The sequence below is a fragment of the Talpa occidentalis genome, unplaced genomic scaffold (assembly GCF_014898055.3).
Source record: "Talpa occidentalis isolate TD23 unplaced genomic scaffold, MPIMG_talOcc4v2.1 talOcc4.17, whole genome shotgun sequence".
NCBI lineage: Eukaryota > Metazoa > Chordata > Mammalia > Eulipotyphla > Talpidae > Talpa > Talpa occidentalis.
Window position 1 is genome coordinate 58524549 of NW_023601754.1, and position 13127 is coordinate 58537675.

The 13127-nt window shown below is 60.6% G+C and overlaps 2 protein-coding genes across 2 annotated transcripts; one reads left to right on the top strand and one right to left on the bottom strand.

Moving 5' to 3' along the window:
• Positions 1–3840: 3840 nt before the first annotated feature.
• On the top strand, positions 3841–6627 carry PTGDR2 (prostaglandin D2 receptor 2). Its single transcript, XM_037517839.1, has one exon. It carries the CDS (start codon positions 3844–3846, stop codon positions 5059–5061), a length of 1218 nt encoding a protein of 405 aa, XP_037373736.1. The 5' UTR covers positions 3841–3843; the 3' UTR covers positions 5062–6627.
• On the bottom strand, positions 5174–12034 carry CCDC86 (coiled-coil domain containing 86). Its single transcript, XM_037517840.2, has 4 exons — positions 11173–12034; positions 8726–8855; positions 7235–7309; positions 5174–7064 (listed from the first exon to the last, which is right to left on the bottom strand). The coding sequence occupies exons 1-4, from the start codon at positions 11976–11978 to the stop codon at positions 6945–6947; spliced, it is 1131 nt and encodes a 376-aa protein (XP_037373737.1). The 5' UTR covers positions 11979–12034; the 3' UTR covers positions 5174–6944.
• Positions 12035–13127: the final 1093 nt, after the last annotated feature.

Consider the following 13127-nt stretch of genomic DNA (forward strand, 5'->3'; position numbering starts at 1 on the left):
TAGGGGAGGCCCCGGGGCTCAGGAGGCCAGGTGTGGGCTGGCGGGGATGGAGCTACCGTCCTCCCAAGGAATGGGTTGGAAACACTGGCCATTCTCTAGGGAGGACTTCCTGTCTGGGGAGACCCGGCCCTCCCTGACCCAGCGGGGGGAGGCATTCTCCTGGCGCCAGTGACTGGGAGGCTCAGGACTTCCTGAGCTGTCCTCTTGGGCCACGGTGAGAACCAAGATCCCACTGGGCCGGGACAGCATCTGACTCACTCTTCACTCAGTGCAAGTTCATTAAGCGTCAGACCCGATGTTAAGCCTGGGCCTAAATGGAAGATTCTTGAAATAAGCCAAAAATAAATGTTTGGTTACAAGACTAAATTAGCGATCACCAGCAAGGAAGTGGGGGAGCGAGATTAGCGAGCAGGGCCCAAGGGGTCAGTGGCATGGGGAAGGACAGACCTGGACTTTCCGCGGGGAGTGTCCGTAGGAAAAGCGGATGCCGACTTGGGATGACGCGCGGCGGACACCTGCATCATGCTACAATGCAAAGTTACGGCATTACAAAATATTTAAAAAGGGGGAGTGGCAGATTCTTGTAGGATCGGTCTCCCGGAGGGGGTGCCCTTGCTGTGATATGGGGGCACTGAGTTCTTAGCATGCTTCATTGAGTATCTCCTGGCTGCGGGGTCGCTGAGATCCAAGGCCTGGTCCCCAGAGGCGCGGTCAGCAAAGGGCAGAACAGGCCTCAGGAGCAATTCCATGCAACCTCAGTGGACTCCCCCACCCTAGGGCTCCGAGTCTGTTCTAGGTAAAGTTGTATCCCCCTGGCCCGACAGCCCATGCCCGACCCCCAGGGGGAAGATGGGACTGGGGGGCACCCACGGTGCCGGGCTCCCTGAGTGAGGGCAGCTGCTCCCACCCTTGTCTCACTCCAGGGTTCAGCAAGGGGCAGCAGCTCCCTTCCCAGCCAGGGGGCCTCCCTGCACTCTCCGCCTACTGCCCTGCCCTGCCTTCCTGGCCGCATGCCCCGGGGTGGGGCGGGGCCCTGCGGATGGTACCCACTCTGCCTGCTGCTGCCCGGGGATTCAGAGGGGTTTCTTGTCTGTAGATTCTGTGGACAGGGGAGCGCAGCCCAGGGCAGTGGGCAATAGACAAACACCTTCGTCCTTTACACACCGGTCACTCTCAAATGCACCCCCGGGCACACTCTCACTCTGGGTCACACTTGCATGCACCTATCTCCCCTCATGCACTGGCACTGGCCCGGGGCTCTGCCAGGCAGGCACGGGGAGTGAGCGGGCGCCCGCAGTCCTGTCCCCTCACCGCGGCTGGAGAGAGCTTGGGCACCAGGGTGATAACTCACTCTCCAGCTGTCCCCGCCTCCCTTGACCCCACCCCTAAACACAAAAACACACACTCACACACACACCCTCTGGAGCCAACAGCTATTTCCTCCCTCAGCCTCACTCTCCTGCCTCTGCCATAGCCACGAGCTGACGGTCTCCAGGCCAGGGATCTGCCCCTCAGTGCCCAGGTAAGGAGGTGGTAGCTGGGCAGCCTCGGTGCCCGTTCTGGACCCACGGGGAAGGGGAGAGGACGGTTAACAGCAGGGATGGCCGAGGGCTGGCCAAGACTGGAGGGGCACGCACAGAGGCGGGAAGGGGCAGCTTTTCCCAGGCACTGCTCCACGCCAGGCGCCGAGTGAGCCATTAAAGCTTCTCTTTCCGCGCTCACAGGCGTCTGGGCAGGGGAGGGCTGAGGGCAGCTAACCCAAGTCCGCCCAGCCAGGAGGTCAAGGAGCTGGGGTTCAAACGCGGGTCTCTGCCTCCAGAGGCTCCGTGCTCTGCCACAGCCCCCTGCCCAACAGGACCCAAGTGCTGGGCTCCCTGAGGCTCCTGGGGGGCCTCTAGGAAGCCAGAAGGACCATCTGGAAGGGTCGCTTGGGCGCAGCAGGACTGGGGTCTCTGCTCACCCGTGGGACTTGGCTCCTCAGGAGTGGGACTGAGGGAAGTTTCACATGCTGTGGACATGTCCACATCTGCTGGGCATGGAGACCACCCCCCTCTCCCTCCCCCCAGCAGCTGAGGGGGGTGCAGGGGGGGAGTCCCCATGCTTCTCCAAAATCATTTCCTTCTTTGGAAGGTGGGGTCTCATGGGGTCACCACAAAGTGACTGCTCTGCAGACCCGGGCTTAGCATGCGCACTCTCACGGCCCGTGTGCCCAGAGACCCCCTCCCCGGCCTGCAGAGCCCAGCTCCCAGGGGCTCATCAGCCAGAGAAGTTTGACTTGATACCCTGGGAGCTCATCCCACAAGGGACCTGCAGAAGGTGTGGATTTTCTCATCCTGTTCAATGATGTCCCTGGAATGACAAATCCTGAGTGACCGCCTCACCCCCTCTCCCTGCTCTTCCTCCTCCCTCATCATCTGCTTGCAGCAGAGGCAGGGGAGAGAGGGATGAAGGCTGAGGGTGGGAGGCTGCTCCTCCACCTGTCTGTGGGGCTGGAGCGGCTTGGGACATGACTTCACCCCCTGAGCTTCACTGTCCTCACCTGGAGACTCGGATGGAAAGGGGCCTCCCTGGTGGTACAAGGGGTTAAGACGCAGCCTATGAAACAATCTGCAGCCGCTGCAGCACGAGTTCAACCCCCGGCCAGGGAGCAACCCACAGGGCACAGCAGACCTCGCCTGTCTCGCCCGCTGCTCCCCTCAGCAGTGTATGTCGTCAGTCTGCCTGTTTTGCTCCCCGCTCTGTCTCTGGTGAATCCTCTCACCCCCCGCACCTCTGGCCTGTACCCCAGTTCTCATATGCATAAATAAATAAATCTTAAAAAAAAAAAAAGAATCAGGTGGAGAGAGCCGTGAGCAAGACACTATCAATGTAAAGGGCTCACCGCAGTGCTGGCGTGTTGGGGGACCTGAATCCCTGGCCCCTACTCCTGTCCCCAACCTCTCACAGGTGGCCCCCAACATCCACCAGCTCTACACCCAACAGGCTCGGGATCTTGGGGAGGTGATGGGCACAGGTTGTGGGGTGTCTGCCGGCTCCCAGAGCTGGGCTTCCCCAGGGCGATCCGCTTAGTGGGTGTGCGCGCTTGGTGGGTGTGAGTGGGTAAGTGAACCAACAGGATGGGTTTCCTGAGCAGCCGAGTGGCTGCCCCTGGGCAGAGAGAGGGCTTTTGTTCCCCCAAGCCTCCCTCATGTCCCTAACCCTTCCCCCCAGAACCCCAATCTGGTAGTTCCTCCTGCCCAGCTCTCTCCTCTTATCTTATTTCCTCTCCCCTATCAGAGCAGGGGCTGGCTCCAGTGTTTGCGGTCAACACACCCAGCCAGCCGCCACTGTGGGAGCGGAGGTCCCCAGAGGATCTGCACAGAGGCAAGATGGGGTGGGGGGGGGTCGGGGGGAGGTGGTGCTGTGGGTGGGGAGGGGCAGCATTCCTTAAAGGCTCGGTCTCCTCCCTCTAGCCCCATCCCCCAGGCCAGTCAAATCCGCCTGCCCCTTCGGTGGGGCCCCCGTCAGGCCCTGTCAGGACTGGGGAGAGGAGCCCCGCGGGGCTGGCCTTCCTATTTTCCCATTTGATCCATTTGCTTAAAACAATCACAGCGACACTCAAGTGGCACTTACTGTGTGCCAGCCCGTTCCAGACGCGCAGCTGTATTCGTGCAGTTCACTTCCCATTAATGCATCCAGCGCCTTCCCTGGCACAAGGGAGCCATCACCCCACCTTCCTGCCGCGTCCCCAATCCCCGGGGGTGTCGTCTGTAACATCAGGGGCGGGATGGGCGACTCCCGGGAGGGCCCCTTACCTCCGGCCCGGCCGCCTCAGCAGCCCCTTCTCGGCGCTGCAGGGCCGCCATGTTGGCCAACGCCACGACGAAGCCTCTCTGCCCGCTTCTGGAGCAGATGAGCCGTCTCCAAAGCCACAGGAACTCCAGCATCCGCTACATGGACCACGTGTCGGTGGTGCTGCACGGGCTGGCGGCGCTGCTGGGCCTGGTGGAGAACGGGCTCATCCTCTTCGTGGTGGGCTGCCGCATGCGCCAGACCGTGGTCACCACCTGGGTGCTGCACCTGGCGCTGTCCGACCTGCTGGCCGCCGCCTTCCTGCCCTTCTTCACCTACTTCCTGGCCGTGGGCCACTCGTGGGAGCTGGGCACCCCCTTCTGCAAGCTGCACTCGTCCACCTTCTTCCTCAACATGTTCGCCAGCGGCTTCCTGCTCAGCGCCATCAGCCTGGACCGCTGCCTGCAGGTGGCGCGGCCCGTGTGGGCCCAGAACCACCGCACGGTGGCCGCGGCGCACAAGGTCTGCCTGGTGCTCTGGGTGCTGGCGGTGCTCAACACGGTGCCCTACTTCGTGTTCCGGGACACCATCCAGCGGCAGGACGGGCGCACCATGTGCTACTACAACGTGCTGCTCCTGAGCCCGGGCCGGGACCGCAACGCCACGTGCCACTCGCGCCAGATGGCCCTGGCCGTCAGCAAGTTCCTGCTGGCCTTCCTGGTGCCGCTGGCCGTCATCGCCTCGAGCCACGTGGCCGTGAGCTTGCAGCTGCGCCACCGTGGCCGCCGGCGCTCCAGCCGCTTCGTGCGCCTGGTGGCGGCCATCGTGGTGGCCTTCGTGCTCTGCTGGGGGCCCTACCACATCTTCAGCCTGCTGGAGGCGCGGGCGCACGCCAACCCGGCGCTGGGGCCGCTGGCGTGGCGCGGGCTGCCCTTTGTCACCAGCCTGGCCTTCTTCAACAGCGTGGTCAACCCGCTGCTCTACGTGTTCACCTGCCCCGACCTGCTGAGCAGGCTGCGGCGCTCGCTGCGCAGCGTGCTGGAGAGCGTGCTGGTGGACGACAGCGAGCTGGGTGGCCTGGGCAGCGGCCGCAGGCGCCGCGGCTCCTCCACCACGGCCTCGGCCACGGCCCTCTCGCTGGACGGCCGCCGCCTGCCCTCGTTCGGCTCCGCGCGTCTCCTGGGCTGGCTTCGGGGCGGCCGCGACGGGTCCAAGCAGCAGGGGCGGGCCCCATCCCAGGACGAGACCGGGCCCCTGAACCAGGAGGCGCTGGGCGCCACTTCTGATTAGGAGGCGCCACCCGCGAAGGCGAGGCTCCCCGGGAAGGCGAGGCTGGACCGTGGCTGGGCGCTAGAGCATCCTGCAGACACCAGCATTGAGAAGCAGCTACCGCGCCGCCAGCCCCGAGGGGCGAGTCCGGTCTAGGGATCTGCGTTTCCAAGTACCCAGGGTGACTGAGTCCTTCTTCAGAAACAACGGGAGCTACGCCGCGTGACTCAGACTTGTATGAGTGGCCCTGGCGAGCCTGTGGAAGTGCAGCCGGGCTCCGGTGGCGCGGGCGGCGGGGCTGGATGGGCCTTTCTGACAGCTTCCAGGATGTCAGGGCCTGTGGTCCGCGGACCACGCTGGAGCAGCCCAGGTTGACTCATGACTTCTCCACCAGGGTAGCGGATTTCCTGGAGCTCAGTGACACCTGGCGATGGGGGGTGGGGTGGACATTAAACCCCCGATGTAGTTTTGGGATAGCCATGTGGGAAATGCTTGGGGACACGGTTCCACTCCAGCCTCTTCACACACACATTTACTCACACCATACACATTTTACCCCGTAATCTCGAGGGGCTCGTTTTATTAACCCCGATCTTTACAGAAGAGCAGAGTGAGGTGCCTGCTTACCTAAGGGTCGTACGCTCATTGAGTTTAAGAAGTGAAAGACATCCGACAGCCCCAACAGACTTAAGAGATAGCTGCATCAGAGCCCCTGCTGTGCCCTCTGACCAGCGTTGCCCAAAGTGCACTTACAAGGTGGAACGAGAGGAGTCTGGGAAAGCTGGGTCCGTGCCACCGGCCTCCTCAGAGGGGCCTGGCCTTGGTGTTTGAATACGCGCTGCAGCCTCCCAGGCCAGAGCAGGACACCTGTGCGGGCGGGGGGAGCTGCAGGGTGGGCTCAGCACCTCCGCAGCAGCCACTTCCCGGCCACACACGGGCAGAGCGGCTGTCACTTCCACTTTGCAGATGGAGGGGCTCCTCGTACTTGCTACTGAACCCCGCCTGCCTGGCTCTTCTACCTGCCCTGGACCTGGGGACAAACACTGCTCCATTTTACCTCTGCCTCCCTGGGGCTGGCACAGAGCGGGTGCCGGCAAATGCTGGCGGGTGTGTGTGTGTGTGTGTGTGTGTGTGAAATGTTAGCGGAAGAGGCAGAATGGGTTTCTTGGGGCGAGTGCTCCTGAGGCCACCCCAGGACTGGCCCTGCGGGCTGGCTGGCGAGCTTTGTACCCTGTCCTCCCAGCGCCAGCAAGGCCTGGCCCCTGGAAGCGCCCGGAACCGATGTACATCAGCCGGCTGTGCAGACATCCCCCCAGCGCCTCGGCCCTGCTCCCACTTGCCACCTGATACTTATGTATTTGATGTGTTTATTGTGTTTTGCCATCAGAATGAAAGCTCCTTGGGGGCAGGGACTTGTCCGCTGTCCGAATTGTGCCCGTGCTGAATAAATACTTCTGCTGTAGATGGGATGGGCGTGAGTCTGGCACAGGAAGAGGCAGCTGGAGAGAAGCCCCATCCGAGCTGGATTCCTGACTGCCGCCTCCTGGCCTGGGTTGGAGCCAGGACCTTAAGACAGATCATCCACGTTTGGGGGTGTCCCTCTCCAGTCACCAACTCCCTGAAGAACTAGAATTTACTCCTCTTGGCTTGAAGGCACTTGGAGAAGGAGGGGAAATGAGGTGTTGGGTTTTTTTTGGGGGGTGGGGAGGAAGCCGAACTTCTTTCCTCCTCCAGCTGCTGCCAGGTCCCAGGCTTCCCTCTGGATCTTTGTCCGAAAGACCTGCCCAAAAGCTCTCAAAGGCGCTGAGCCCCCCCTGGGGTAGGGTGCTTGTCTCAGAGCCAGCGTTAGGGTGCCGGTCTGACAGCCAGGGTGGCTGGCCACCGAAGGCCTGGGCGTCCCAAGCTCAGCTCTTGGCTGCTGGCCGCTGGGGCGGCTGCTTCTGCAGCAGGGCCAGGGTGTCCCGCTTCTCATAGGAGCGCAGCTGCTTCTTCTTCGCCCTCTTGATCTTTGCTGGGTTGCGGATCTGGGGGTGGTGGGAAGGGAGGGCATTAGTGTGGCTGGACAGTCCTGTCGGTGCCCCAGGGAAAGGGAGGCCACTGTAGGGGCCTGGGAGTGCCACAGGGGCCCGGGGCGCAAGGCGTCCTGCACACAACGCTCGGCCCGGTGGTGGGACCCCGGGGAGGGAGCACTCACCACTTGAACGACCTCTGCCTTGCGCTCATTCTCCAGGCGGCGTCTTAGGTTCTCGGCCCGGCGCTCCTTCTTCTCCTGGAACACACCGGGGAAGGGGCTTTCAGTCTTAGAGCCAGACGGCCCTAGTCTCAAGGCCCCAGATGACTGGGAGCTGGCAGAGTGCCAGGGAGGAGGGAACCCCAGCTCCTGGTTTTCCTGGCGGGGGGTGGGTAGAGGGCTAGCTAGGAGCCATTCTGAGCCCATGGCACATCTAGGACCATGGTGGCAAGTTCCTGACTCTCTCCGAGAAGATGGACAGGCAGCTGAGGACAGGGGCTTAGACAGGACTGGGGGATGGCGGGGGCTAAGACACCAAGGGCTCCCAGGCTGGGAATCAGGCACACGCTGACAGTGAGCGGTCCCTCTGATCCCCCTCATCAAATGCCAGGGAATCTCTTGGGAGTCTCCCTGTCTCCCCCAAGCCCCATGCCCCTAGAATGCAAGGCCAAGGGTGAGGGTGGGCTCCTGAGGTTTGCCTGGGTGCAGGGCTGGAAGGGTGGAGGCTGCCGAGAAGAGGCTGGGGGCTCCTGAGGAAAGAATGAACATGTACAGGGCCTGATAGTACCACCCCCCGGGAACACTGCGTGGGGGACAGAAGCCCGTACTTCAGCAATGCTGACAGCCAGGCCTAGTGGGCAGGACATTTGCTTGGGGCCTTTGGCTTTGGCAACCCGGGGTAGTGGGGGTGACCTGGGCCCTTGGGCAGAAAGGAGAAGTGAGATGTGGGCGCCCAGAGTCAGGGAAAGGTCCGGGCCAGGGGCTGGGCAGAGGTGCCTCTGAGGGCATGTGAGGAAGTGAGTTACCCAAGGAGTCAGGGCCACACAGGAAGTTAGAGAAGGCCCCAGCACACGCAGCAGCCCACTACCCACAGGTCATCGGTTGAGCTGGGGAGACTCAAAGCAGGGGACAGGTGAGCCAGTGGCTGGGCCTCCCGCCATCCCCTACTCAGTGGCCCGTCTGGGGCCAGGTATTTGTCTCCTCCTGGGTCCCTGGGCCCACTAGTGACTCTCACTGATAACCCTGGTGCTGGTGGGCAGTCACTGGACAACGCCACCACATGCTTTCCCTGATGCTGCCAGCTGGGGCTTCCTGGAGAAACAGGAGGTTGGGCCGAGTCTCTAATGGGGCATTTTTGGCCCCGGGTGAGCTCGAGGGAGAGAACGGCAGGAGTGCAGGCTTGTTCACCTTGCTGGGTGGTGGCAGCTGCTTCTTGGAGGACGACAGCAACGTTACCCAGGATGAGTCCTGCCAATCTGTCAGCCTTTCTGCCCCACAGGGACCCCAGGTCACCTGGATGCTCCCCTGGGTGTTCCTACCCCGTGGTCCCTGAGAGCACTCCCACTCTGGCCGGGCTCCCCCCCACCCAGGTAGCCTTGCTCTGGGCATGTGGGTGAGTGTCCCTGACCCCCTGGCCTGCAGTGGACAGGCCAGCCTGGCTGTCCGGCCTCTTACCTGCCGGCGCCGCGCCTTCTCCTCCTCCAGGTGCCGGGCAAAGTCCTTGGCCTGCTTCCTTTCCTGCCGATCCTGCATCTTCCGCTGCCAGGACGAGCGCAGGGGCTTATCCTGAACCATCTGGGAGAACCTGGATGGGGGAGAACAGGTTCTTATAAGGTCCAGCTCAAGGGCTTCTCCCCAAGCACCCAGCTTGTACAAAGACAGTGTCTATGAGGTAGCCGCTAGGCATGATGGCTCTTGCGTATTTGAAAGGTGGCTGGTATGAGGCAGAAATGATTTTTTAATTTTAATAAATTTAAATCGCCATATGTGGCTGGTGGGGCTGTGCTATTCCAGAGCACTGGTTTACCTGGGAGTTGAAGGACAGGCCCGGCTTCTGAGACCTAAATCCATCATTACTATGTGGGGACCTTGGACCAGGTGCTCTCCCTGGACCAGGTGCTCTCCGCACAATTCTGTGTTACATGGAAACAAGAATTGGTCCCAACCCAAAGGGGGTTTGGTGGACTCACTTAGATGTGGCCCAGGAAACACTCCACACATTGCTCTGCACATAGTAGGTGCTCAATAAATGCCACCCTTCAGAGAACGGCCGTGCATCCCAAGGAGCGCTGTGCAAAGGTGGCATCAGGTATAAGCATGGAAGGCGGGGCTGCAGCCAGATCCCCTTTCCTGGGGCACCTCCCGCAGACCGTGCCTCCACCCCACCTGGGCTCTCTCGCCACTAACCCCACCAGCCGAAGCTCCTTCTTCAAAGGTCCCAACATCAATCCACCAGCCCTCTGGCCCTTCACCCACCCAACAGAGACTTTCAGAGGTGTTTTAATTTTACTGCAGCATCTCTGCTTTCAGCCCTGCCCACTTAGGCGGGCCACCCTCTGGGCCCCCCACAGAGCCCAGGTTTTCTTATGTGTAAAATGAGTCAAAACACCTGCTGCTGGGCCTCCCCAGTGGTGCAGCAAGTTGAGTGCAGTGCTATGAAGCTGTCTGCAGCCTCTGCAGTGTGGGTTCTATTGCTGGCTGGCCAGGGAGATACCCACATGGCATGGCAGACCTCTCCTGTCTCGCCCGCTGCTCCCCTCAGCAGTGTCTTCAGTCCATCTGCCTGTTCTGTTCCCCACTCTGTCTCTGGTGAATCCTGTCACCCTACCGTGCCTCTAGCCTATACCCCAGTTCTTGTATAAATAAATGAATCTAAAAAAAAAAAAAAATATATCTTTCAAAAAAAAACAAAAACAAAAACAAAACCACAACACAAACCCCTGCTGCTGCTTTCTGGGGCTGATATGCACATCGTGTGCACATGATGTGATAACACATGCCCTTCCTGTGTGAAGGCTGGTCCCCAGGCCGCCTTTACTCGGCAGCATCCCATTTACCTGGTGCTGGTGAGTCCTTCCTGGGAACTGCAGATTTATTTATTTATGCATACAAGAATTGTACAGGCCAGAGGTGTGGGGGGTGAGAGGATTCACCAGAGACAGAGTGGGGAACAGAATAGGCAGATCGACCTAAGTACACTCCTGAGGGGAGCAGTGGGCGAGACGGGAGAGGTCTGCTGTACCATGCGGATTGCTCCCTGGCCAAATGGGGATAGAACTCATGCTGCAGAGGCTGCGGATTGCTTCATAGTGTGGTACTTAACCCCTTGCGCCACCAGAGAGGCCCCCGAACGTAACTTTAAAGGAAAGGACGTGATATAATGAAACCAGGTCCTTGAAAATCCTGCTTTCCTCAGGATTTTTTTTTTTCTTCTCACTGCTATAGTTAAGCTACAATAGGGAACTCTTCCAGGCCCACTAGACCTTTTGTTACAAAGGTGAGTAACTGTAACAGATCGTAGAGGGTAAAGACCTCAACAAGTGTCAAGTAAGGGCTGGTTAACTTTCTTCCACCTCCCTCACTGAGACAGGGCTGACAAGGGAACATGCCTTTTGAATGACTATGTAGGAGGGACCACAGGGACCCGAGGAGGAAGCATCAAGAGTAACCTTTGGGTGGGCCTCCCTGGTGGTGCAGGGGGTTAAGCACAGCACTGTGAAACTATCCAAAGCCTCTGCAGCATAAGTTCGATCCCCAGCCAGGGAGTCAACCCACATGGCGCAGCAGACCTCTCCTGTCTCATCCGCTGCACCTCTCAGCAGTGTATTTCGGTAGATCCATCTGTTCTGCTCCCCACTCTCTCTGGTGAATCCGCTCGCCCCCTGCACCTCTGGCCTGTACCCCAGTTCTTATATGCATAAATAAACACATCTTAAAAAAAGAAAGCGTAATCTTTGGGGCCATGGTCTCAACTCCCTGGGATCCAGGGCATTTTACTGCATTCTGTCAACTACCGGTTTGTGTGACACACCCACCGATGTGAGCTATCTCGAACCCAGGGGTGCACCAGGCCCCTAATATCATAGAGAACCCCCCACCGGCCCAGCTGTCCCTCACTTCACCTCTTCTTGGAGCGGTCCTTCCACACTCTCCCTGACTTGGGCTTCCCCTTCGGAATTACAGGAACCTCCTCCTCCTTCAATTTCTTGGACGCGGGAGCCACAGCCAAAGAGCCTTTTCGCTTCTTTGCCCCGAGGCCATCTCTCACGGTGTCCCCCGCCGCAGGTGGCTTACTCGGCTCAAGCGGCTTACTCGGCTCAAGCTGACTCCGCGGGGAGCCTGGTGACTGGGGTGTCAGTTCCTGTAGCGGCCGCGAGGGCTCCGGACCCAGCGCTTGCTGACCGGGGTAAGGCTCAGGAGATCCTGGGCCCGGCTGCAGCTGATGTCGGGGGCAACCCGGAGCCAACTCCTCCTTACTCTGGATCAACTCCGAGCTCGGTTCTTCTTGGCCCAGGGAGAACTTCGGTGATTCGCCGTTTGGCTCTGGCTGAAGTGGAAGGGATTCTGGATTCGGCCGTGGCTGTCTTCGGGGCGACCGCACGCCAGGATCCTGGTGACCCTGGAGATAGCAGATCTCCTGGGGGCACTCTGGGTCCGGCTCTGGCTGCCTCCGGGGGGACCCCAAGCCAGCATCCGGGTGACCTGGGTGCCGCGGACTGGGCGATCCCGGGCTCGTCTCCAGCTGCTGTTCGGGGGACTCCGGGATAGGCTGCAGAGCGCCGTGAAGAGACCCGGGCTCCCTCGTTTCTTCAGGGTTCGACTCGACCTCCACCAGGGCCCGTCGCGCTCGTGGAGCTGCGGTGGACTTCTCGGGAGACTCAGGGTTTAGTCCTTCCAGGCGCCTGCTGCGCCTCCGCGGCGTGTCCATGGCTGGGCCGGAGAGTTGCCAAACCTGAGCCCACGTGCAGCCTCCGGCGCCCGGGACTACGGCGCCGTCTTACGACGTCAGGCGCCGTCTTATGACGTCGAAGCGCCGCGACCGGGCCGAGCCCGAGGAGGTGTGGCGGGGCTGGTGGTGGCGAAGGGGCGGGACCGACCGCCCTAGGGGGCGGGGCTTGCCCGACGCGTGCGCAAAGCGCTGGGGCGCGTTTCTTGAGTTTGGCGAGTCCGGGCTTGACCTTCGCGTTTGCCCTTCCCGCGCCGCAGTCTCCGGGGGAAGGGAATGTGCAAGCGGGGAGGGGAGAGGACGGAGTGGGGAGAAGATCTGTAGGTGGAAACTTTGCTGCCAAGTCACTCTTGCACCCTTGGGCGGGGGGCCCGCCCGGGCCCGCCCAGTAGGGGTGACCGCGCCAACTTGGGGTGTCTAAGATGATCCCAAGGGAGCTTTTGTTACAGGGCAGCCCCGATATTGAGCGGGTTCCTGGCTGTGGGTCCTCACCCGCGCGCTTACAAGGGTCTTATTAATACTCCACTGCAGGCACACACAAAAGGTTAATAAAGGGTTTATTTACAAGGGAAAAGGAAATAGGGAAAATGTACAACTCAGGGAGAAAATAGGGAAATAAAGTCTTTAATGCGTCCTACCCGATCCGCCGACCTGGAAACCCAAAGTCACTCTCAGAGCTGGCGGGAAGCTGCGAGCTGGCGGAGAGCCAAAATGGGGGACCCCCTCCAAAGCCCACGTGTCTGGTTTTATACCAAACCTGGCTGCTTAACCCCACCCTCAGGTCCCAGCCACCTTCCCTTTGGTGGTGATGGGATTTGGAGTTCCCAGTGTCTTTGGCTTGGGGTGGGGGTGGAGTCCACAAAGCCTGTATGGAATTAGCTTTAGTTCATCGTTTTCCCCCTAACAATTTGACCCCCAGAGAGTGTTCCCCGGTGGGGCCTGGAGACGGCAGATCTAAGTCCTGAGTTATATGTGTAGTGTTCACACCCCCACTTTCTCATCTGTGACTGTCCCTCCGCAACCCTTTTGATGTTTTTGTGTGAAGTTGAGGCTGCAGGACCATGCAGTGCCTTTGTCCTGTGTGGCACACCGGCGCCACGCGGCTGCCTTCTCGGCTCCCTGCTCCCACTC